The sequence below is a fragment of the Cervus elaphus genome, chromosome 2 (genome assembly GCF_910594005.1).
Source record: "Cervus elaphus chromosome 2, mCerEla1.1, whole genome shotgun sequence".
NCBI classification, from domain to species: domain Eukaryota; kingdom Metazoa; phylum Chordata; class Mammalia; order Artiodactyla; family Cervidae; genus Cervus; species Cervus elaphus.
In genome coordinates, this window is record NC_057816.1 from 24,012,119 (window position 1) to 24,035,488 (window position 23,370).

The 23,370-nt window shown below is 45.3% G+C and overlaps 3 protein-coding genes across 3 annotated transcripts in view; all 3 read right to left on the bottom strand.

Moving 5' to 3' along the window:
* Positions 1-21,282, bottom strand: part of LOC122675631 (serum amyloid A protein-like) — a 46,820-nt gene extending 25,538 nt beyond the window's left edge. The window contains exon 1 of the mRNA XM_043874605.1: positions 21,178-21,282. Coding sequence (XP_043730540.1) covers positions 21,178-21,200 — 23 coding nt within the window. The 5' untranslated portion in view covers positions 21,201-21,282. The remainder of the gene's footprint in view (positions 1-21,177) is intronic.
* On the bottom strand, positions 518-10,743 carry LOC122675655 (serum amyloid A-4 protein). The gene is made up of 5 exons (XM_043874644.1): positions 10,557-10,743; positions 6,317-6,433; positions 5,802-5,896; positions 1,204-1,342; positions 518-821 (listed from the first exon to the last, which is right to left on the bottom strand). The coding sequence occupies exons 3-5, from the start codon at positions 5,890-5,892 to the stop codon at positions 659-661; spliced, it is 393 nt and encodes a 130-aa protein (XP_043730579.1). The 5' UTR covers positions 5,893-5,896; positions 6,317-6,433; positions 10,557-10,743; the 3' UTR covers positions 518-658.
* LOC122675622 (serum amyloid A protein-like) lies at positions 17,909-21,312 on the bottom strand. Its single transcript, XM_043874594.1, has 4 exons — positions 21,017-21,312; positions 20,522-20,610; positions 18,592-18,730; positions 17,909-18,190 (listed from the first exon to the last, which is right to left on the bottom strand). Exons 1-4 carry the CDS (start codon positions 21,085-21,087, stop codon positions 18,025-18,027), a joined length of 465 nt encoding a protein of 154 aa, XP_043730529.1. The 5' UTR covers positions 21,088-21,312; the 3' UTR covers positions 17,909-18,024.
* Positions 21,313-23,370: the final 2,058 nt, after the last annotated feature.

Sequence of the window (23,370 nt, forward strand, 5' to 3'; positions counted from 1 at the left end):
TAGGCTCTGGTGTTGATGAGAAATAATTGGAGTCTAAGATGCAGTTTCCAGGACAGGTGTCGTGGGACTGGTCTTCCCAAAGCAAATGTGCCTTCTTGATTTGGGAAGAGATCCCTGGGGATAAGGCCTGGAGTGAAGCGGGGTCAGGATGCAACTGGCTGGGCAGTGGAGAGTCGGGACACAGAGAGGCCTGAAGCAGCAACACAGTGACTGGGGAGGAAGAAGAGGCCATGGGGCTGCCCAGGCTTGTGCCCGAGTCAGGCCCCGCCACCGAGGAGCCCAGCGTGATGGCCAGTGCTCTCCCAGCTCAGGCTTACTCAGGAGGAGAAACTGGGGTTCTGAGAGTACTGGGGTGCAATGGGGCCATGTGAGCACAGGGCAGGGGTCCAGGTCACCGGGGATTCCTGGGACCCTCCAGTCACAGGCTCATCCTCCACAGAGCTTTCACCTTCCGTATGGTGCCAGGAGGCCTTTCTCCCCAGAGTCTGACTCAAAGACTCCAGTTTCCATCAACATCTTCAGTTCCGCAAACGTTTATTGGGCAGCTCTGAGTACGTGTCTCAGTTCCTGGGATGACAGAGCTCAGTCACACTCCCTGTTTTTGGAGAAGTGATGTGTGGCTCACAGCCTAGTCCCTCGAGAACAGAGGGTGCAAGACTCAGTATTTCTTCGGTAGGCCTTCAGGTCTGAAGTGACCTGGGTCTTGGCCGCTCCGGCCCCATTCCGCAGCTCTCCGGTTGGACACCTGGCCCTCCAACCCAGTGCTGTCTCTTCCAAGGTAAATCTGGTGTAAGAATCCTTGAAGGTAATCCCCGACACTGCTGGAAGGAAGGGAGACAGGAGAATTTCAGCTGGGTCGCTTGAGACAGCTTTGTCCTCTGACTCCTTTCTCCTCTTGCAGTCAAAGCAGTGTCTTCGAGAGGAGAGTAGAAAAGCCCACCCTCAAGAAGGAGGGCTAACATATGCACCCTCTTGGGCAAAGCCCTGGTTATTAGTTCTTCAAATACCCTGAATCAGGCTTCTTTAGTGACCCCTCGCTTTCTCCTTGGCAGTGAGGGGAGACACCTCTGCACCCATATCCTGCCCTGGCTCTGCTGGCCATGCGGATGCCAGGAGTAGGGGCAGGAGGAGGCTGGGCCACAGAGCCCCCTGACTCTCTGGAAACAGACAAGCTCCGCTCAGCGCCCTCAGGAGCCCTGATACCTGATGATTTTTGCAGCCCAGACGCCCCCGGGGCCCCTTTGAGCAGCCTCATAGTTCCCTCGAGCGTGGAAGTATCTGCCTGAATTTTGGTAATTGGCTTCTCTCATGTCCCAGTAGGCTCTCCACAAATCCGAAGCCCCTGTAAGGAGACAAAACAACAACAGTAACATGGGGACATATTGGAGAAGTGCGGGAATGAGAATTCTCCCCTGCTTTTCGGATTTTGACTCTTGACAAAGTGGTCCTTTGAAATCGTAGATTGAAATGCATATTCCTTACTGTGGATCGGCTCCCGCTGTAACTGTAAGGAGAGCCCTTTACAGTGAGCTGGGTCAGACTGGGTGGGGCTGTGGTGCTCTGGGCTGTCTGATGCGGGGTTGTGTGTACTGGGTACAAAGATGTGACAGTCATACAAGGCATGTGATAATGGAGACTGATGCTTCAGATGTACGATCAGGACTATGTGAGGGAGGAGGTGAGAGGAGAGGGTTCTCCACGTTTTACAGCTACCACACTCCGTAAGAAAAGCGCAAACTCTGAAATATACTGACCCAAGGAATGAAATTCTATTTACAGAAAAACTTTGCAATGGCCCCCCAAAACTCTTTTTTAAAAACTGATATTCAGGATTTCCCTGGTGGTACAGGGATGGGGGTCCACCTGCCAAAGCAGGGGACACGGGTTCGATCTCTGGTCTGGGAGGATTCCACATGCCGCATGTCTCAACTACTGAGCCCACACTCTAGAGCCTGCAAGCCACAGCTTCTGAGCCTGTGTGCCGGAGCCTGGGCTCAGGAACAAGGGAAGCCCCAGCAATGAGAAGCCCATACTCTGCAATGAAGAGTAGACCCCGCTCGCTATAACTAGAGAAAGTCCTCCTGCAGCAGTGAAGACCCAGGGCAACTAAAATTAAGAAATAAATAATTTTTAAAAACTGATATTCAAATAAAATAGGTAAACAACAAGGACGTACTATATAGTACCTGTGTGTGTGTGCTCCTCAGTCGTGTCTGACTCTTTGTGACCCTATGGACTGTAGCCCACCAGGCTCCTCTGTCCATGGGATTTCCCAGGCAAGAATACTGGAGAGGGTTGCCACTTCCTCCTCCAGGGGATCTTCCCGAGCCAGGGATCGAATTTGCATCTCTTGTGTCTCCTGCATTGGCAGGCGGCTTCTTTACCACTGAGCCACCTGGGAAGTCCCACTATATAGCACAGGGGACTATATTCAATATATTGTAAAACCTATAATGGAAAAGAATCTGCAAAGGAATATATATATATACACACACACTACTGAATCACTTTGCTGTATACCTGAAACACTATAAATCGATTATACTTCAATAAAATAAATAAAAAAATTTTAATGGAAATATTTTTTTTAAACCTGGTATTCAGAGAATACAATGAAAAAGAGAATAACACATGGGTTCAAAATCAGAAAGATTGAATTTGTCAAATATCAACACAAAAATTACAAAGAATTCAATTGCAAAATTAATAGCATCACCTCCAGTCCTGCATAAGGAGCTTAAATGTCAGCACTCCATTGTAACAATTAAAAAGCTGAACAGATTGAAAATGCAGCAACTCTTCTTGGATCCACAAGAAGGGGAGGACACAGGGCATATCATTGCTTCCAAGGCTGGAGAGATGAACAGGTGGACATAGAGAGGGGAGGCCTTTTGGACCAGAAACTCGGGAGCAGAAACTGGTGAGGAAACCCGTGCTAGGGGTAGAAAGACCTGAACCAGAATTGACAAGTTTCTGGAGGTTCGGTGGAGACAACTCTGAGAGTAAAACCTCCTAGGGGACCCAGACATTATTAGGCCCCATAATATTGTAAGAGTTACCTTCAAGAGCTCAACCAGATTCTCACAGAAACTATTGTTAAAAATTTTCCAAAAATTTCCCTTGAGCTTCTCACAGGAGGAGAGGAAAAGGAACCATTTTGAAACATGCCAGAGTTCTCTGTTCTCAATAGGCCTCCCTCAGAAAACTCTGTGCTATCAGAATCTAAGTGATCTGGGGAAAGGAAATAACCAGCTCCAGCCCACTCCAGCCATCCTGCCCCAGTTGAAGGATAGAAAAAGCCAGAAACACCTGTGAAGTTCACAGTCTAGAGCCACGGGCTCATCAAAAAGAACTGAGACCTAGTCAGAGGTCTGGGCTTCCCAGGCAGCACGAGTAGTAAAGAACCCGCCTGCCAATGCAGGAGACATAAGAGACAGGGGTTCGATCCCTGGGTCAGGAAGATCCCCTGGAGGAGGGCATGGCAACCCACTCCAGCTTTCTTGCCTATTAGAATCCCACGGACAGAGGAGCCTGTGGCTACAGTCTATGGGGTCGCAAAGAATCGGACACGACTGAGGCGACTTGGCACACAGCATCCAGTAATGCTTCCCCAATCTCCAGATGACAAAGGCCTATTTAGAGCAGTTCCTTCTACCAGGTACATCAAGTCTGGCTCTTAAGAAAAAATTACAAAGCATACCAAAATGCAAACAACGCAGTTAAGAGAGACATGGCAGGCAATGGAACCAGGCCTGGTAGGGATGTTGGAATTACCAGACTGGGAATTTAAAACACCTATGATTAATACTTTAAGAGATCAAAAGACAAAGTAGTCAACATGCAAGAAAGGATGGGTAATGTAAGCAGAGAGATAGAAATGCTAAGAAAGAAAAAACTAATGCTAGAGATGAATAAAACACCATAACAGAAATGAAGACTGCATTCTATTGGCGTATTAGCAGAATAGACACAGTTGAGAAAAGAGTCTCCATGACAAAAATACCTCAATAGAATCCTCAAAAATCAAAGGGCAGAGAATAAAGATTGCCAAAACCAAGACAGAATACACAAGCACCATGGAACAACTACAAAAAGAATAACATACGTGTGTGGGATAACCAGAAGGAAAGAAACAGAGAAAGGAAAACAGGAAATATTTGAAATGATAATGACCGAGAAGTCCCCAAATTAATGTCAGACATCGACCACAGACCCAGGAAGCTCAGAAAACACCAAGCAGAATGAAAAAAAGAAACCCTCAAAACCCCCCCTGCAAACAGTCTACACTTGGGCATATACAGAAAATCAAAGATTAAAAAATAAAATTCTGAAAGAAGTCAAAAGGAAAAAATAGTTACCTATAGAAGAACAAAGACAAGAATTACATGACTTCTCCTTAGAACTCATGCAAACTAAAGAGAATAGAGTGAAATATTTAGTGCTGAGAGAAAAACCACCAACCTAAAATTCTGTACCCTGTGAAGTTACACTTCAAAAGTGAAGGAGAAAGAAAGACTTCCTCAAAAAAATTAAGGAAATTTGTTGGCATAGACCCGCCTTGCAAGAAATGCTAAAAGAAGTTCTTTAGAGAGGAGGAAAATAGTACAGGTCAGAAACTCAGATGTACATTAAAAAAGGAAGAGCATTGAAGAAGAAATACTGAAGATAAAACAAAATTAAAAACAATACGTGCAGATCAAAGTATTGCAACAATTGACCACATAATATTCCTGCTTTAACAAGTAGCCAATAAGCTTCATTTCCCATCAAGAATGGCAGGTCAGGGGCTTCCCTGGTGGTCCAGAGGTGAGGAATCTGCCTGCCAATGCAGGGGACACATGGTCCCCACAAGTATCCCTGGTCCAGGAAGATCCCACACACCTCAGAGCAACTAAGCCCCTGTGCCACAATCACCTAAGTATACGCACCTACAACCCGCACTCTGCAACAAGAGAAGCCACGGCAATGAAAAGACCTGCACACTGCAGCAAAGAGGAGCCCCCCGCCCCTCACCACAGCTAGAGAAAGCCCATGCAGCAACAGAGACCCATCACAACCAAAATAAGTAAACCAATAAATCTTTAATAATAATTAAAAAAGAATGGCAGATTAGGTTTGCTTCCTGGCCCTATCTCAGTCCTAGGGTGGCAGATCAGTGGGACTTTGCACTTTTTATTGTGTGGATAAGCGTGAGGGTTTGATTTCCATGAGCTCTGCCTTGAAACCATTGGCCGTTTGCTTGGGTACAGGATGGGATCTTCCTTCCAAGCACAGGTCTTCTCTTTCCCAGACACCCTCTCTCCTTGAAGTAGGGCATGATGTTTATTCAGCTCACCCTTTCCCTGGACATTCCACCCTTGGGGACATACCAAGTTCCCAGGTAAACTTCAAGACTGAGAAATTTGCCATTTATGAGTCCCCACAAGTATTCTTGCCCAGGAAACCCCATGGACAGAGGAACCTGGCAGGCTACAGTCCATGGGGTTGCAAAAGAGTTGGAGATGACTTAGCAACTAAACAGCAAAAACAAGGAGCTCACCCCTTGGAAGTCCTGGCTGCCTTGGAAGTCCCACTCGCTGCCTGCTACCAGCAAGGACAGGCTGGGTTCAAAGCATCTTTGACCTGGGGTCTGGAGAAGCCCTTGGCGGGTGCTGAGTCAGACCAGCATGGAAGGAGAAACCCTCCAGCTCTCACCCATTTATGGTTTCTCAAAGGAGCATCCACATCTGTGGTGTGTGGTCTCTGCTCAGAGTGAATCCTGGGGTCAGCTGGGTGTGCCCTTCATCCTCGGGGGCTCTTACCTTGCACAGCCTCCTTGAAGAATGAATACCAGCCTTCACCGGTGACTCCCATGATCAAGGTACAGAAAAGAATGCCTATGAAGAGCTTCATTGTGCTGACGTGAAAGAAAGAGAAGGTCAGAGATGTACAACAATGGTATATAAGATAGAGAGATGTTTTGCGATTTTGTATTTCAAAGATAGCTTAGTTCCCAATTCCCATTTACTCTTTTTAGAATTATTACTGTAGGACAACTTGAAATGGGTTTTAGGAAGAAGCATAAATCCTTAATTCTCAGTCCAGATCTCTAGAAAGACTAAGAGGGTTCTGCCAGAATTTTATTTGTTCGTGGTCAATCTGTCATCCAATAAAGCAGAATAAAGTAGATTCATAGCATTTCCTGAGGTCCTGCTCTGCCCAGCAGACCCAATAATGAGTAGAAAACACTTCTCCCCAACTGAAATTTATCAGTTATGGGAGAAAAAGCTCTCCAAAGAGAAAAACAACAGAATTACTCCCCAGAAAAGAGTCTCACCTGTGTCCTTTCTCCAGCTGAAATTCGGCAGTTGGTATCTCTCCTGGCTTTGGTGTTAGTGGGAAGAGAGGTCTTAAATCCAATGTGCATCAGTGATGTCTGTCTTGCTCAATTCTTCTGTGTAAATAAATTAGCCTATTGAATAATAGTATTTTCCTTATTCTCAAGCAGCTTTTTTCGAATGAGTCATTCAAGACATTTGTGTTCTGGCAGTTTTTCCTAATTGACTTATTCTCTTTTTAGTCGTATTTGAACAGAAGAGAGTTGTATTTGAAGAATCAAGTGTGGGAGGACACAGGTCCTTCTCCACTTTACTCCCTTCTCATCCCTGTTTGGAAAAGGGATCTCTCCCCTCTCCAGGTTACACATAGGTATTATGTAATACCAGATTACACATAGGTATTATGCTGTTAAGAGGTGATCAATGTGATTAGCAAAGGAAATGTTTACTTCTCTTGGGGTTTCTGTCTAAGGCACATGAGGACACAGGACAAGCAAGATTTGTCAACTCCACCAGCAATGATATGAGGTAATGATTAATTATTCTGGGAGAACAGAAGGAACGGCATGAAGTAGGGTTTCTAGGCAGTACCCTTGATACAGATTAAAACAAAAAAACAAAAAAATCTGTGTGTGTGTGTATACATCCCTTTCATACAAATATACATGGTTTTGTACTCTTTTAACTAAATATATATTGGAGGTCCTCCCTGGGTTTTTTTAAAACCCTTATTTAAAAAAATAGCTACACAGCATTCCATTGTAGGATGGACAACAATTTATACAATACTGATGGCCATTTCAGATGTTTCTAGTCTTCTGTTAATGAAAATAACCATGAATTTTTGACTCTGTGTGTGTATGTATATATACATATATACATGTATATATGATAAATTTCTAAAAAAGGAATTATGGGGGAAAGTGTAGCTCTTTACATTTATTTATATATGTTGCAAATTGCCTTCTGTCAGAAGCTCTATAAATCTTCACTCCCACCAGAAATGTCCCACAGCATCTCCCAAACAACCCTCTATCAAACTTTTTGGTCTTTGAAATTTTGGTAAATAAAATACAATTCAGTGTAATTTAATTTGCATTTCTATTGTTATGAGTTTGGTTTCACAGTTTTTCCTCTGTATAAGAACCATTTGTATTTTCTAGCCAATGTGAATTCATTTCTTGTATTTTAATATTTGTATTGGTTTGTTGGATTTTTTATCAATTTGTAAGAATTTTATTATATAGAAAAAAGTAGAACTTTATGAGTTACAAACACTTTCCCAGCTTACTATTTACCCTTTGACTATGGTTGCTCATGTTTACCAAAATTTTCTTTATGTTCTTCTCTTTTTTTTAAACTTTTCTTTAGTGTCTTCTGAATTTTGTCCTATAGCTGGAGAGGCTTTCCTTGCTTTGATTTATAAAATAACTTTTCCATGTGTTCTTTATGTATTATATATTTTATTATTTATTTAAAAATATTTAGTACATTTGGAACTTGACCTAACATCATTTGGAAAGTATATTTTCAATTTAATTTTAAGATGGCCACCCAGTTGTTTCAATCCCATTCATTGACTAATCCCTGTTTTACCCATTAGTTTGACAGGCAACCTTTAATGCTAAATTACCATATACACTTGTGTCTAATTCTGAGTTGCAAGAATCAATTTTTCTATGTTTGGGTCAGTACTACATCATTCTATTTACTAAGTCTTTATTCAATGCACTAAATGCCTTCATCATTCTTCCTTTTCAGAGGAAGTAGTTGGGATTTACTTTCTATAATTTTTTTAACTTATTTTCGTATCCAGAAGCACAGCTGAGTGATTAAACAGTATTTGTGGCTCATGCACCTGTCCCAATGCTCTCCTTGACTGTGGCGATGTTTCAACTGGTGTCTGGTGTGTCCAGGAGTCCCCTTCCACAGCTATATTCTCTCTTAAACCCACTCCACTTAGTCCTTCAGGCCACTCTTCACTGCAGCCACCTTGGTGAGATTGGCAAGGATTCCATTCTGCTAATCCAAAGGTCATTCTCTCCACTACGTGGCAGCATCTGACATGGCTGATCAATAACTGTGTCCACGGGGATTCGGGAATGCCACACTCTCCTGGCTTCCTTCCATCCACAAAAGCTGTTCCTCTTCAGTGTTTCCGTTGGCTCCTCCTCCTCCAGACTTCTAACCGATGAAGACCCTTTGCAGCACCTTCACCTCTTCTCTTTTCAGCCTTTATTCACATTCTGAGGGAGCTCAACCAGGCCTTTGAGTATAAGCTCCAAAAGGCCAGGATCTTATCTGTGATTGGTCTTCACACAAAAATCCACTGCTTCAAACAATGCCTGGGACACAACAAGTACTTATTAAATATTTGCTGAATGAACACATGAAAAAACTTTTTTGAATGTTTGAAATAGTTCCTAATTCAAATCACATGTTTAAAAATGATAAGTAGTTCAATACAGCTATAGAATGAATTGAAATCATAGGACATAAGACTGAAAAGATTGGATACACAGACTATCTTGTCTAAAAAAAACAGTAAATATCGTGAACTGGAGGGAGGAAGAAAAAAGATGTGTATGTATGCTGCATTCTTCACATTTCATAAAGGGAGCCTCATTATCCAGTTGTTAATATTGGTAAATTTTAAAATAGAAATATAATCCTACTATTCAAAGTTAATAATACTTGAAAGAAGTAAGAAATGGAAAGTATAACAAATGGTGGCCTCTGGGAAGTGGGATTTGGGAAGACTCCCCTTTGCATACATTTCTCAATCATTCTGAAACAATGCATTACTGCTATGATAAAGAAAAAAAAACAAAAAATGGGGTCAGGCCATGGTGAACTTTCACTCATCCTACGATAGACTGTATCCTCTAGTTATAAATCCTCACCATGCATGTTCACATTGACTGACGTTGCTACCCAGGCTCACAGTTGTCAATGACAGGTTCCAGAACAGCAATGACCCACGGGAAAGTGGACCAGATGGGGCAGGATGAGATGAGTGGAAGTTGGGCAAATGCGGAGAAATGTCTCAATGAGGGATCACATCTCAAACTGCTCTGGTCTCTGAAGGGCTCACAAGCCCTGTACCGGAAATCGCAAGTCTGTCCAGCATCTTGATAAATCTTGCTTGGTCTCCACTCCAGCTCCTGAACACATCTTCTACTTTAGAGGACAGAGATGCATCCTCTGGCATCGCTCAATCCCTGAGAGGCTCTCCCCCTTCAGCACAGGTGGAGATCAGCTCTCCCCCTCTGGCCAGAAGAATGGAAGAAAGATAAGGATATATCCCAAGAACTGTCTTATTTCCAAAGCCAGTCATGGGTTTTGCTCTAAGTTTCCATGTCTCTGTTTCACACTGGGATGCTACATGCAGAGGGTCATGGTGTTTCCTTCGTCTAAAAAGCAGGAGACATGGAGCTCTCTACCAGCATCTCTGCATGCTGGCAGCTCTGACAGTGAGAGATCAAAATGGGGTCAACCAGGACCTTTCTCCCTTCATTCCAACCATTCAGACCTGCTGTCTTGGAGAGAATGTTGCCTCTTATGTTAATTTAGGGAACAAGGCCACACGCAGGCCTTGCTTCCTGGAGCTGGACTGCTGGTACCCAGATTCCATTGTTTCCTAGCTTTTCAAAGTTTTCTTCTCTTGTGGATCTGGCAGAGTCCCAGGAGGAAACAGCCCAAACTGGAATAATTGAGGAGTGTTGCATGAGGGGGCTAATTGCAGAGACAGGCAGGAGTTTGGGAAAGTGACAATGCTTGGAGAAGCCCCCTAAGGCAAGCAGTCTTGAAACATTTCCACCTTGAGGCTTAAAGGGACCAAGGAAGGAGCAGTTAGCCAGAGTGTGTGACAGAAGAGGAGAACAGGTATTGGGGGTGTATTTGAAGAAATGTCTTACATGAAGATTTTTCTTGGGCGCTCCTCACAAATAATGAATGACAAAGTAGGGGACAGTAGGAAAACCTGGGACAGGGCTGCAGGAGACAGGGTGGTGTTGGGCCTGCTCTTCGCAGTGACATCCCAGGAACATCCTTTGACCCCTTAGGTCTCAGCTTCTTCCTCTATGAAATGAGGCTATGACAACAGATGATCTTTAAGGAACATGCTAGATGCCAGGGATACAATAGTGAACAACAATGGGCGAGACTTAGTCCTTATGGAGCTTCCAGTTTGGACTGTATACATATATATATCATACCAAAGAAAATAGATTCACAAACCATTAAGTGCCCTAAGCAGGGATGGCAGAGGTTCTGGCTTCCCCCCCAACATCCTTCCATGGTCAGTCAGGGCTGTGGGATCTTGCTTCTCTAAGAGAGGGAAACACGGATGATTCTGCCCTTGATTTCTCTCTGGGCCACAGCAGAGGACATGTCTTCTTCCCGTTTGGAGGTCTCCTGCCCCTGTGAGTCCTCTGGATTCCAGAGCCTTTGTGAAGCAAGAAAGGGCTTCTGCATTCTGCTGTCTGTTTCTAAATGAGTTCCACTCACATCTTGTGTTCTCTGTTTGACTGGCTTCTCTACCTCTGTATTTTGGAGTTTGCTTATGTTAGTCATTTTTAGTTTTGGTTTTGGTTTTTTCAGGCCGAAATATTGAGTGCCATCTTGGATTTACTTTTGGAGTCACTTCTCTGCTTTTCCCCACATCCACGTGTAATCAGCACCACAGCGGTGGTGGGTCTGGAGGGCTGATCAAAAGTGTAGACCCTAAGGAGCCCTGTTGGGTTCAGATTCACCCTGTGTGAGACCAGGAGCAAAACACTCATCTTTATTGTGTTCATCCCATCCTCTGTAACATGGGAACAATACTAGTTCTTACCTCAAGAGAGCTCTTGTGAGGATTAAAGGAGAACATACCTGATAAACTCTCAGTCAGCTCTCCCACCCCCAGAGGTGAGCTAGTGCTGTTTCTCTGGGTGAATTCTGCAGCAGCGTCTCTACATTCCAAGCCCTGCAGCTTTTTCACTTCCCCTCATAGACTCACAGACTCATCCTGCACAAAAGCTCACTCAGCAAACCGAACTCTCCCAATGACCCCCCAGGAGAGAGAATGGAGTGGGTTTCTGCTGCTCACACCCTGCACCCCACTTCACAGTCCCCCCAGACATCCCCAAACTTCAAATTGCCCTTTTCAGTGGCCCTCTGACCTCCCCTCACTTACTCTTCCTCCACTGTATGCAGCTCAGCCCTAAATCCTACCCCTAACTTGTGCACTGAAATGATTCTAGGTGCTCAGCAAAGCCTTGTGGAGTCCTCACTTCGAAGGCACCTCAGTGATCAATGTAGGTTATTTGGGCAGAAATGTCATTCTAAACACACACAGCTCTCCACAAGAATGAGATCTTTATCGTGTTACAAATGTGTGTCCTAATGCCTTTAATTGTACATCTATACTAACTTTTATTCCAAATGCTCAACTTCACTGGGCTCCTCCATTCACTCATTCATTCACACACTGAATGGACACTTACTGAGAACACACTGCGGGGACATGAAAAGCTTCCTGTCTTCACGGAGCTACACACAGACACTGCTAACCCACCTGGCCCGGCCACCCTCGCACCCATCCTAGCTGACATGTCCCTAAAGCACAGCCTTCTTTCTCCCCAGTGGATGGGCCGCGCTTAGCCATGAGGGCGGCCTGCAGTCATCTCTGCGTCTTCCTGACACAGCGCACCTGGGAGGAAATTCCTGCCCCAGAACAGAAGTCACGATCTGGCCCTTCGCCCTCTCCTGGGCTCTCAAATTCTATCCCAGACATTTACCTTTCCTCTTCAGGAAATTCTGGGGACTTGGCCTAACCTCTGGGCAGTGAGTTCTGGTGGGGGTGGGCCTCCATAACACCCCCATGTCAGTAGAGGGTTCATGTTGTAATAGAGAGAGCCGAGGCATTTGAGTCAGAGAGAACTGGGTTTGAATCCAGGTTCCAGGTTTCCATGGCTATCCAGACTTCTGTAAGTACCTTAATCTCTGCAAACCTCCGGTTCTCTCCTCTGTGACCCAGGGACAGTCACTCCCACCTAGCAGGGTGGCCTTGAGAGTAAATGGCCGCACAGCGGGTGCTCACGTCTTATTTGTGTTCCCAGGGGCACAGTGGAGGATTTCTGAGCTTGGATCCAGTCATCCCAGCCTAGGGGACCAAGACCACACCAACGAATGGAAGTGACCAGGCCCTTCATCAAATCCTAGACATGCAGACCCCGACCGTGACCTAGCTGCCCTCATATCTGCCCTGGTCCTGGCATGAAACACCATTGAGCCCTGGCTCCTGGGCTTCTGTGTGCACAGGAAAGCCTTCTCCTCTACATCCTCACCCAGGCGGGGCTGGTTTCCTCTCCCTCACCTTCCAGACTACACATTTCCTGGAGGCACTCCTCACTTCCTTCCACTCTGTCTCCAGCTCCATCGCCAGCTGCTTCACCGTTGTGCTAACCTTCACCTACCTCGAGGACCTGACCTTGCTCAGCACCATTAGCCCCGCGCACTGCCTATCCATCCTGGGCCCCATCTGGTACCACTGCTGGTGCCCAAGACACACATCAGCTCTCAAATGTGCCATCCCTGGGCCCTGTGTCTGCTTCTGAATCTTCTGGAAGAGAACTATTGTGGCTTCCTTTTAGGGGTTTTGGCTGTGATTGGCGTCTAGTATTTGACTTCATCATTGCTGGGTAACTGTTGTTCTTATTGGTGGTTCTTGCTAGCGCCAGCCTGGCCCTGCTGGTCAGGATCCTTGGTGAGTCCCAGCAGGTGCAGCTGACCAGGCTTTGCATGGTCATCCTCCTCACAGTGCTGATCTTCCTCCTCAGCAGCCTGCATTTTGGCATCCAAAGTTTTCTGCTGTACCAGCTTCAGGAGGATTTCAACATGTCCTTACATTATTTTAAGACAGGGATGGTCCTGTTAACACCAGTGCCAACCCCATCATTTGCTTTTTTGTTGACTCCATTAAGCATCTGAGACAGGGGCGGCTGGCCCTCAAGTTGATTCTTCTGAGAGCTTTGGACAACACAGCTGAGGTGAAGAAAAGCGGAGGAAGCCTTCCTCAGGAAACCAGGGAGGTGTCAGTAGTTTCATGTAGTGATTCTGTATTAATCAGGGTTCAGTCAGAGAAGTAGTACTTACAGAAGATTCTCTAAATCATTGTATAAATATGTACCTGTATTTGATCAGACACAGTTGTAGGTTCTGGTTAGACTGTTTCTACAAGGCTGTTGCCTGTTTGTCTGATGCTAGAGCTTGAGGCCCAGAGGACAAGCTGGACCTCAGGAGCATGCGCTAAAGCCCATGAGAACCACGCAGAACTTGGGTCCGTCTCTCTCAGCACCTGCGGTTTTGCTGAAGTCTGCAGAAGCTGGCTGCCCTCCTATGGAGCTAACCACACACGTGGTCCAGGAGTCAGAGCAGCCACAGGAGCGTCAGGGGAAGGCGGAGCGGCTGGAGGCCCAGCGGCTGCCTCGGTGCCAATGAGATGAGCCAAGAGAGAAGCCACAACGCGCATGACCGTCCTGGTCCCCCAGCCCCGACCTTCCACACACACAAACAGGAGGACTGCTGCTTCCTTTCCAACCACCACATCTTGGGCAAACTGGTTCCTGATGCCTGCTTTAAGTAGAAGCATAAAAAGAAAGGAGTTGTGGGAATCATTGTTCAGCCTAGCCAAGCTGACACTTCAACTTCAGACCCATCACAGTCCACTCCCTGTCAACTTGGCACCAGTAACCACCTCCCTAACCCATAGCTAATTCCAAATAAAGACAATAGCAAAGTCCAGCTTCCCACACATGATGTACTTATTCCATATGCACTTGAAACATACCAACCTTTTTCCACAAAGAGAATGAAGTCTCATTTTGCTTTTCTAATATATTATGCTTATTCTTTTTCTAGTGAGTTATACTCCCTTTTTGAAATCCTATAACTTAAACACTGAGCTATACAGTTAACTGCTATTAGTACATATTCTATATGATGATAAAGGAATAGAAGGAAGATATTTGTGATATATATATATATATATAAACATTCACATTACAGAAATACTCACAATAGACAATCCTTTCCAGTTGGTCACATGGCTGCTATTGCTGTGAACATATACCTTCTCCTACCAATTATTCCACCTCACCTTTGCCTACAGAGGTAACTGCAATCTGTATTTCAGATTGGTCTGGGCCATCACAGTCTTCTTACATGAGTGTTGTCCCCTTCCATGACTTTTGCTCACAAGGCCTGTTGGTGATATAATCACAGGGCAGAGGATAGCCTCTGCTTTGAGGTCATAGAGACATGGTTTTGTATATCAACTTTGGCCCTGTCAGTATGGTCAGTTTTCTTAAGACAGCAATCATCCTGATAATGATTAAGTGAGACAATGCCTGTTAAACAAGTTCAGTGTCTGACAGATTACTTTATTCAGGGGCCTTCACCCAGTCCTCAGGGGAACTTTGCCAATTCTGGGGCCCAGGAATGTTTCCACTTTTGAAGAAATCCACTTCAAGCAGAAGGTTGAAAGCAGTACAGGGAAAGTGTAAATATGTTTGGTCACTGCATTCAACCAAGAGGACAAATTAAATGTTTCTGACAACTCATTCCCTAAATGTCCTACAATTTCCATCTCAAAACAACTAAAAGAATTAAAATTCAGCCTACCCCCAGAAAAGGGAGTCATCCCTAATTTTGACAAGACATACTCTAGCTTCACCCAGGGCCTGTCATAGGGTAAACACAGCAAATATTTGTTAAATAATTATTGAATAAAGGACTTAGTAAATAAATAAGTCAGTGAATTTTTAGTTCAAGCCTGTGATAAATCTCTATTTAACAGATTTAGATCACTTATCTTTAAGTTTATTACTTTACCGATTTCATCAGAAAAACCAACTACAAAATGTTTGGTTCATGAAAGAGTTCCTCATGTGGCTTCCTTTCCTTGCCCTCTTAAAGCCCCAAGTACAAGGCTTCTCCTGTCTGCTCTGTGCCCTCAACCTGATTTGACCTGATGCTCCCTCCCCTCCCTCATTGCAATTTTCCACTGATTGTATATAGACAACATGTCCCTTTAGGGCAAGGCCATATAAGATTTACTTTTATATTCCTAAATGCTTCACATTGTATATTTTACTAATTTAGTTATACATCCATAGTTTAGATTATTATGATATATGATATATTTATTTGTTGGGGATGCATTTTCTATTTAACAATTGTTATGTTTAAATTGTTGCTATAGACTGAATGCTTACGTCCCCCTAAAACCCAAAGGTTTAACCCTAATTCCTAATGTGATGGAATTTGAAGGTGGAGTCTTTGGGAGGTGATTAGGTCATGAGAGTGGAGCCCTAATGAGTGGAATTAGTGCCCTCATAATATAGACCCCAGAGAGCACCCTTGCCTTCCTGCCACGTGAGAAGACAGGGATAAGATGGCCATCTATGAACAAGGAAGTAGAGTCTCACCAGACACAATCTTCTAGCACCTTGATCTTGGACTTCCCATCCTCATGAATTGTGAGGAATACATTTCTGTTGATAATAAGGCACTCAATTAATGATATTTTGTTATAGCAAATTGAATGGACTAAGAGAAAGGTATAACTTCCATACAATGAATTTCACACATATTAATTTACCTGTCAATGAGTTAGGCAAATCAATACACCTATGTAACCCACACTCTCAGGAGATTTTGAAGGTTTCCATCATTTCAGAAATTCCCTCTCAGCCCCTCCCAGGCCATCACCTCTGCCTCCAGAGGCAACTCCTGTTCTTTATCATTAAATATCAGTTTTTTAACCTGTTCATGAACTTCATATAAAGTATACACTCTTGTGTAAGTCTTCTTCTTGATATAATAATTTGAGAAACAGTTGTGTTTATTCCCTCCCCTTTGTTGCTGAATAGAAATCCATTGTACAGATAAGTCACGGTTTATCCACTCTTCATTTGATGGACATTTGGGTTGTTTCCAGTTTGAGGCAACAATTCTCATGTGCCAGCTGGGCCTGATGTTAATCTGTCAGTAGAGGGCTCTGGGGGAGGGGACAAGCAGGATGTACCGCCATCTCTTCCAGGTCCCATGTTCTTCCTGCCATCCAGCTCCCGGGGCGCTCTTCTCACACACAAGGACACCCACTGGCACTCTGGAGTTTTTATGTTATTCCCAGCCGCTGAAGTTTCCTGGCAACTGCTGTGGCCTCGCAGCTGGATTCCCAAGGTGTTCAGCAACATTCTGTCTCCCTAACAATGCATTAATACCACAGACTAGGTGGCTTCAACCAGAGAACTTCATTCCTCACACGTCTGCAGACTGGAAGGTCCAGAACCAAATTGCAAACCAACTTGGTTCCTGGTGGGAGCTCTCTTCTTGGCCAGCGGATGGACACTATCTCATTGTGTCTTTACAGGAGAAAGAGAAAGCTAGCTTTCTTGTATCTCTAACATTATAAGGACCCTAATCCTTCCAGCCCAGGCTTCAACACTTATGACCTCATTTAACCATATTTACTTCTTTCATCTGAACAGCTCCATTAGGAGTCGGGCTTCAACATAGAAATTGGGGAGGGGGGACACAGTCAGTCTGTAGCACTGCCATTTCCACGGCTGGCTTCCAGGGAGCTCAGAGCCCTTCTATCCCCTGCCCCGTGTGTGCTGCCTTCAGGTGAGTTTGCAGGAAACCCCAGCTGCATCCCCAGTGAGTTCAACTGCACCCCTGAGCTGTTCCATACCAAGCTTTATGGGTACATGGGGGACGTCTTGCTTGTCAGCTTTGGATTGGGACACCCAGCAATCTTTACCAGCCTTCCCATGGGCTACAGGCTTCCCAACAAGATCAAAACCTTAGCTTTCTGTATTTCTTAATCTCTTAGTACTTAATCCTATAACCAGTTAATAATACCTCATATGAAAATTTCCCTTTATAAATCACTAACTGGTTTCTGGACACTCACTTACAGAAGTAGACGCCTCTGTCCTGCTCTCTCCCCACTAATATTTCTGCAAGTGAGCTACTTAAAATAAGAGGCTATGAGGAAACATTCACAAGCAAGGAGGCTCTATGTCATCATTTAGGCTTCAAATAAAGCCAAAAAAAAAAAAAATAGACTAGCAGGGAACAGTGTTGGAGGCAGTTCTGGATGGCACAGAAAGAAACTGGTTCATAGATGGATTTCTAAGAGTTGCTGAGAAATGAACAGAAGATCAAGGTGGCAATTGCTGGAGCAGGATTCCACCGTCCAGTCCTCCCGTGACTGTGTCCCTGCCCCACACAGAGAGCACCGAGGACAAGCTAGGCGACTAGACCGGGGACAGAGGAGGTGGCAGGACACAACTGCAGGGAGGGAGAAGGCCTGGACAAAGAAGGGCCTGGAAACGGCCCTGGGATAACCAGAGGGGCCTGGAGAGGGAGCGGGCCTGATTAGGGGAAGGCTGGACAGGGGGTCTGTCCTGAGTGATGCTGAGGGTGTGTCCCGGAAACACACACACAGGCACAGGCTGAGCTTCACGTGGCTGTCCTGCCATCAGCCCTGGAACCAACAGGCTGCCCTCATACCAGGAATGACACACAGCCTCAGTATGCCATCTCTTAAGCATTTATTAGATCCGCTGCCTTCTGTGGACAGAGAACACTTTAGCTCAGTGTCCCTGCCCTTGGGGACTCACAGCCCCGTCTCCTGAGCAGAGAGAGAGGCAGCTCAGTACTTATCAGGCAGGCCATCAGGTCTGAAGTGGTTGGGGTCTTTGCCGCTCCGGCCCCATTCATTGGCAAACTGGTCAGCTGCCGAGTCTTCCCGCCCCTTGCCACTGGACGTACCCTTAAACAGAGGGTCTGTGAATCTCTGAATACCTTCTCTGGCATCACTGGAAAGGAGGAGAGCAGGGAGGGGATTAATCCAGGACTATGAGCCACAGACCCACCCTCCCCATCTCTCCTCTTTCTAAGGAATCAATGACTCTGAGAGGAGCCAAGGAAAGAGGGGCTAAAACCCTGTGGTCCCCAGGCACTACCACCTCAGCCCTGCACGTCCCCTGGATGCTGGGGAAACAGCACCCATAGGGGAAGGGTTGAGAATCGCCTGTCTCACCAGCCTTGCTCTGCTCTTCAACCACTCAGACCTCACAGTGGGCGCAGAGCAGGAGGGTGTTTAATAGTAGGAGGGCCCACAACCCTACTGGAAAGTTCTCCAGGGCTTGGCCCCTCCAGGTTGTCCAAGGCAGCAAAGCTCTGCCCACCCATCCCTGTAACCCAGAGACCCCAATACCTGATCACTTTAGCAGCCCAGGCACCCCCCGGTCCCCTTTGGGCAGCATCATAGTTTCCACGGGCGTGGAAGTATTTGTCTGCACCTATGTAGTTGGCTTCTCTCATGTCTCTGTAGGCTCTCAACATGTCTTTAGCCCCTGGAAAGCAGAGCACATGGAGTAAGGATTATCAGGTGGGGAGAAAACTGTGACCCCGCTTACAGAAGAATCAAGGAATAAAAAATCTTCCACTGACTCGGTTTCAGCCTGTGGTCAGAGCACCACAAATGCCATAGGGTAAGAAGAGCATTCCTTATGCCTAGTTGCCTGCTCCTGGTATTGGAATGAGAGTCATTGGGGTGGGGTGGGGAGGCGCTACGGCTGTGGGACCCCTTTGTCTAACCCCTGTGATGCTGTCTCTGTGCTGCCTCTCAACGAGGGCTCTACCTGATATGTTTAAGGACAGAGGGAGTTATTATAGGACAGGATTCCTCAACAGCATTCTATTGAAATTTGAGACCAGGAATATTGTTGTTGGTCCAAGCTATCCTGGATATTATAACATGTCTAGCAGCATCCTTGACCTCTCAAACTATTCCTCAGTGTGACAACTGAAAATGCACCCAAGCATCACCAAATTTGCCCTGGGTCCAGAACCACTGTTGTAGAGGAAGCTGCATGTGATAAGCTCCGGGGCACGTGGGTGAGTGAGGAGGTGACATGCGAGACAGCTTCTGAGAAAGGGGCAGACATACTCCTCTGCTCTGACGCCTAAGAAATGTATTACTGCCTCATGAAAGGACCACTTGTGACTTGATTCCCCTGCCTGTTAGGTGAGTGAAAGGAATCCTGAGAACTCTCTAGTGGATGGTACTGATGATGTGGCTGCTTGAGGAAGTGGGTCTATTCCTCAGCCTGGCTGCACTGTCCAATAATCTGGGGAGACCCTGAAAGTCCCCTGAGCCCTCACAGCCCAGGCCAGTCACCTCCCCGTCTCCGGGCTGGTCTCAGGCAGAAATAGTTTTCATGGCTCCCCAGGGGACTCCAAACTGCAGCCCAGATTGCTCAGCCCCCGTCTTCAGGAAGTGGTGCTGGGAGAAGTCGGTGAGAGCCTTGGCCTCAAGCACAGCTGGGTTCCCACCTCTGTCCTGCCACCTGCTGACGGGCACTCAGTCCCTTGGCGACAGACTCGGCTGCTCTAAGCCTCAGTTTTCTCCCCTTCAGGTGGAGGAAGATGCCCGCTCGGAGGTGTTCTGCAGGTAATATATGACCAACTGACCCAGCTTGACTGGAACTGCCCCTGTCTTCCTGAAACTGCCCAGTTAGTGCTGCTAATGTCCTGGAAAACTCTCCAGCCCTGGGCAGAGAAGGAAAGTGGGTCCCTCTAAATTGCACGTAAGAGCCGAGTTCCTTGTGGAGGCTTGACATTTGTTATTAGGTTTCCACGCACACACACCTTTTTTTTTTCATTAGTTAAAAGGCTAGAAAAAGATGGGAAACAGACTAAAGCAGGGACAGCATCACTGAGTATAGATAGGACCAACAAGGTGTTCTGAAGGTCTCTGAATCATCCAACTAAGAAATGGAAGGAAGGAAGAGAGGAAGGGAGGGAGGGAGGAGTAGGGATGGAAAGACAGGAGAGGAGAACAGATGGATTGCTTTCACCCTACTTCATGCAATTGGTCTGAGGGAAATTTCTTTCTATTTCAGACTTGTTTTGTGTCTTCCACTCAAACTGCTATTTCAGCTGGAAATGATGCTCGTTCTTTCTCTAGTACCTGATGGACATAAATCCTGTGCTTTTCAAACTGTCTGAAAAAAGCTCCCCCAATACCTGTCATATTCTACCACATAGGGGAACACCTCCTAGGACCCCAGCTCCAACCCTCAGGGGTGTTTAGGGTGAAGCCTAGAGGCCCAAGGATGTCATAGCCCCTCCATAGGCCTTACCTTCAAAAGCCTCACCAAGGAAGGAAAGCAGGCTGTGGGCTCCTAGCACCAAGGAGCAGAGCATGAGGCCTGTGAAGAGCTTCATTGTGCTGAAAGGAAAGGAGAGGGTCAGGGAGACACGGACAAGACTTTCACCCCTCTCCACTTTGGGGTTTGTATGTCAAGGAGAGCCTGGCTGCTCATTTCCACTAGACTCCCAGTGGTCGTACTAGGAGACACCGCAGTAGGACCTGACTCGCAGCCTCAAGCCCTCGATTCCGAACCCACCAACCCTGAACCCAGGGCTGTCTAGGAGGTCACCCAGGTAGCTTTGGTGGAAGAAGAGGACAGCTGGGTCCAAGCTGTGTCTTACTAAAGCAGCCTGTCGTTAATCAAAAGCATTTCCCATGCACCACTCTGCCAGCACTGACCACATAGAGGAGAAAGAGAAATCAGAAAAATTATGTTTTAAAGTAAGAGTTTTCAAAGAAATGGCTCCTTGAAGCGGTTCCTCACCTGATCCCCAATGGAGCAGAGCTGCTGGTCCCTGCTTGCTTGGAGAGGTGGCTGTATTTATACTGAGCCATCCCTGGGCGGGTCAGGGGGTGAGGAGAACAGCTGGTCTGATGCCCAGGGAGTGTCCCTGCAGGTCATTTCTCCTGCAAAGGGTGACTTACCAGACACCAATGGCTGTCCTCATCCACAGGTCATTTCCCTGGTTGTGCAAGCCTGAGGAAATGAGGGAGTCCTGATCTGCCTGGTGGCCAGTACCGGGAAGGCCGCTGTCCTGTCAGCAGTGGAGGAACTGAGGCGCGGCCCTGGGCTGTGGCGCTCCAAGATGGCGGCCTCCAGGCTGCTGGAAGGTGTGTGGTTAGGGATGACGCCTCCAGCCTGGACCTTGCTTTCCTGGCCATTTCCTCAGGATGGTCCCTGCTAGAAACTAAATCCTTTGAGTTCATGTCCAAAGCCCTTGAGCTTCAAAACCGACAGACCAGCCCCAGGGAACCTCATGGGTGTCCTGAGCTCCTACTGCTTCCTGCGCCTGTGCTGAGGTGTCAGTTCCAGGGAACAGAAAGCCCTCTCGGTCTCTCGGCCGTGCGTTTCATAACGGTCAACACTTACTAATGATTTTTTAAAAATCAGTACAATAAAATAAGAGAAGCTTTTCGACTCGATAAAGGTTAAGTCAATAATCTATAGCAGCAGTTCTCACAGTGTATTCTCTGCAAACCTGAGGATCTCTTACGACCCTTTCAGGGGGAGTCTATGATATCAGAACAATTTTCACAATAATATTCAACAGCAACATTCTTTTCCTTTTTCATTCTCATTTTTTCATGAATGTACTGGGTGTGAAAGGTCTATTGAAACAGTTTTAGATTTCTGCATTCACCTGACCTTTAAGAAACTACCACTTGTCAAGTTTTGATATCATATCAAAGAATAGCCTGAATTATCTTAAAACTCGGTTAAAATGCTCTGCCCTTTTCCATCTATGTTTCTGTGTAAGGTTGAATTTTCACCTTACTTGGGTTCACACTTCAACCTAAATAATGTATTATGGCAGATCGAGTGCAGGGTCAGATGTTAGAACCCAGCTATCTCGATTAAGTTTAAATTTAAAAATTAAAAAAAAATTTTAAATGTAAACTTACTATATTTGTTATTATTTTTTGTTTTGCAAAGAGATTATTTTCATTAAAATATATTATTTATGTTAACATAATGGATTTATTATTATCTTTATTTGACCATTTATTAGACACTCTGCAAAGAGTTTTTCATAAATTAACTCAGTCATCATAAAACTTGATAATATCATGAATGATATATTATTGTGTTTCAATATTCTTTAACATTTTTTTCATTCTAGTGTGATAAATCCTGATAAAGTCTCCATAAATAAAAGTTCTTTGAGGTCCTCAATAGTTTTTAAGAGTATGATGGAACCCTGAGGCCAAACAGTTTGAGAATCATTGCTCTACAGCAAATATTATGTATAAAAAAGAAACTTCAGGTGCATTCTCACGAAGGCCAAGGATAAGATATGGATTCTTCTTCAGATCAACTAGTTTCATATTCTCCTGGAGGACCTGCCCACTGCTAAGACAAGAAACAGGAGAAGGGTAAGAAATGGAAGAGAAGAAATGAAATCATCATTATTTCAAGATGATACAACCTTTTACATAGAAAATCCATCAGAATAAAGTGGACAGAAGAGGCTGGTGGGCTACAGTCCATGGGGTTGCAGAGACTCGAACATGACTGAGCACATGTGCACAACAAAGCCTTTAAGAGAATTCAGTGAGATTTCTATGTTTCACATTAAAAAATCAAATGTATTTCTCTACACTAATTTTTGACAGCTAAAAAATACAACACAAAATAGCATCAAAGCATTAACTATCTAGGAGAAAAGCTTTAAAAATACATAAATATTTACAGAACAAATTTAAGTTTGTTAAGGGATAAAAAGTGGGGATGTGGGAATGTCATGTTCATGGAGAGGATGTTAGTAAAGATGTCAGTTCTTCTTGGATTAATTTATAAATTCAATTCAATACTAATCAAAAATTCCCAGTGGAATTTTTTTAGGAACCCAACAGATCTATTCTTTATGGATGAATGAAGGGCCATGAATAATGATGTCAATCAAAAAATAAGAGCCAAGAAGGGACATGCCCTAGTCTATGAGTTGCATGAGCTTGAGATTTACCCCAAGTGGGAAGGAAATTCTGAATGCTATGTCTGTGTCTTTAGGTCAGAGGGCATCCCTGGGGCCGTGAGAACTGAGAGCCGTTTGCAGCACCAGTTATGTTCAAAACAGGCATCAGGGAAGGGGATCCACACAGCTTTAAAGATCCTTCTCA

Excerpts from the sequence above, each read along its gene's own strand:
- LOC122675655 (XM_043874644.1), bottom strand. The coding sequence starts at position 5,892 with ATGAAGCTCTTCATAGGCATTCTTTTCTGTACCTTGATCATGGGAGTC. Across the intron at positions 1,343-5,801 it reads CTTCAAGGAGGCTGTGCAAG|GGGCTTCGGATTTGTGGAGA; the intron begins GTAAGAGCCCCC and ends GTCTCCTTACAG. Across the intron at positions 822-1,203 it reads TGGGCTGCAAAAATCATCAG|CAGTGTCGGGGATTACCTTC; the intron begins GTATCAGGGCTC and ends CCTTCCTTCCAG.
- LOC122675622 (XM_043874594.1), bottom strand. The coding sequence starts at position 21,087 with ATGGCTCAGTATAAATACAGCCACCTCTCCAAGCAAGCAGGGACCAGC. Across the intron at positions 20,611-21,016 it reads TCTGCTCCATTGGGGATCAG|CACAATGAAGCTCTTCACAG; the intron begins GTGAGGAACCGC and ends CTTTCCTTTCAG. Across the intron at positions 18,731-20,521 it reads CCTTGGTGAGGCTTTTGAAG|GGGCTAAAGACATGTTGAGA; the intron begins GTAAGGCCTATG and ends TCTGCTTTCCAG.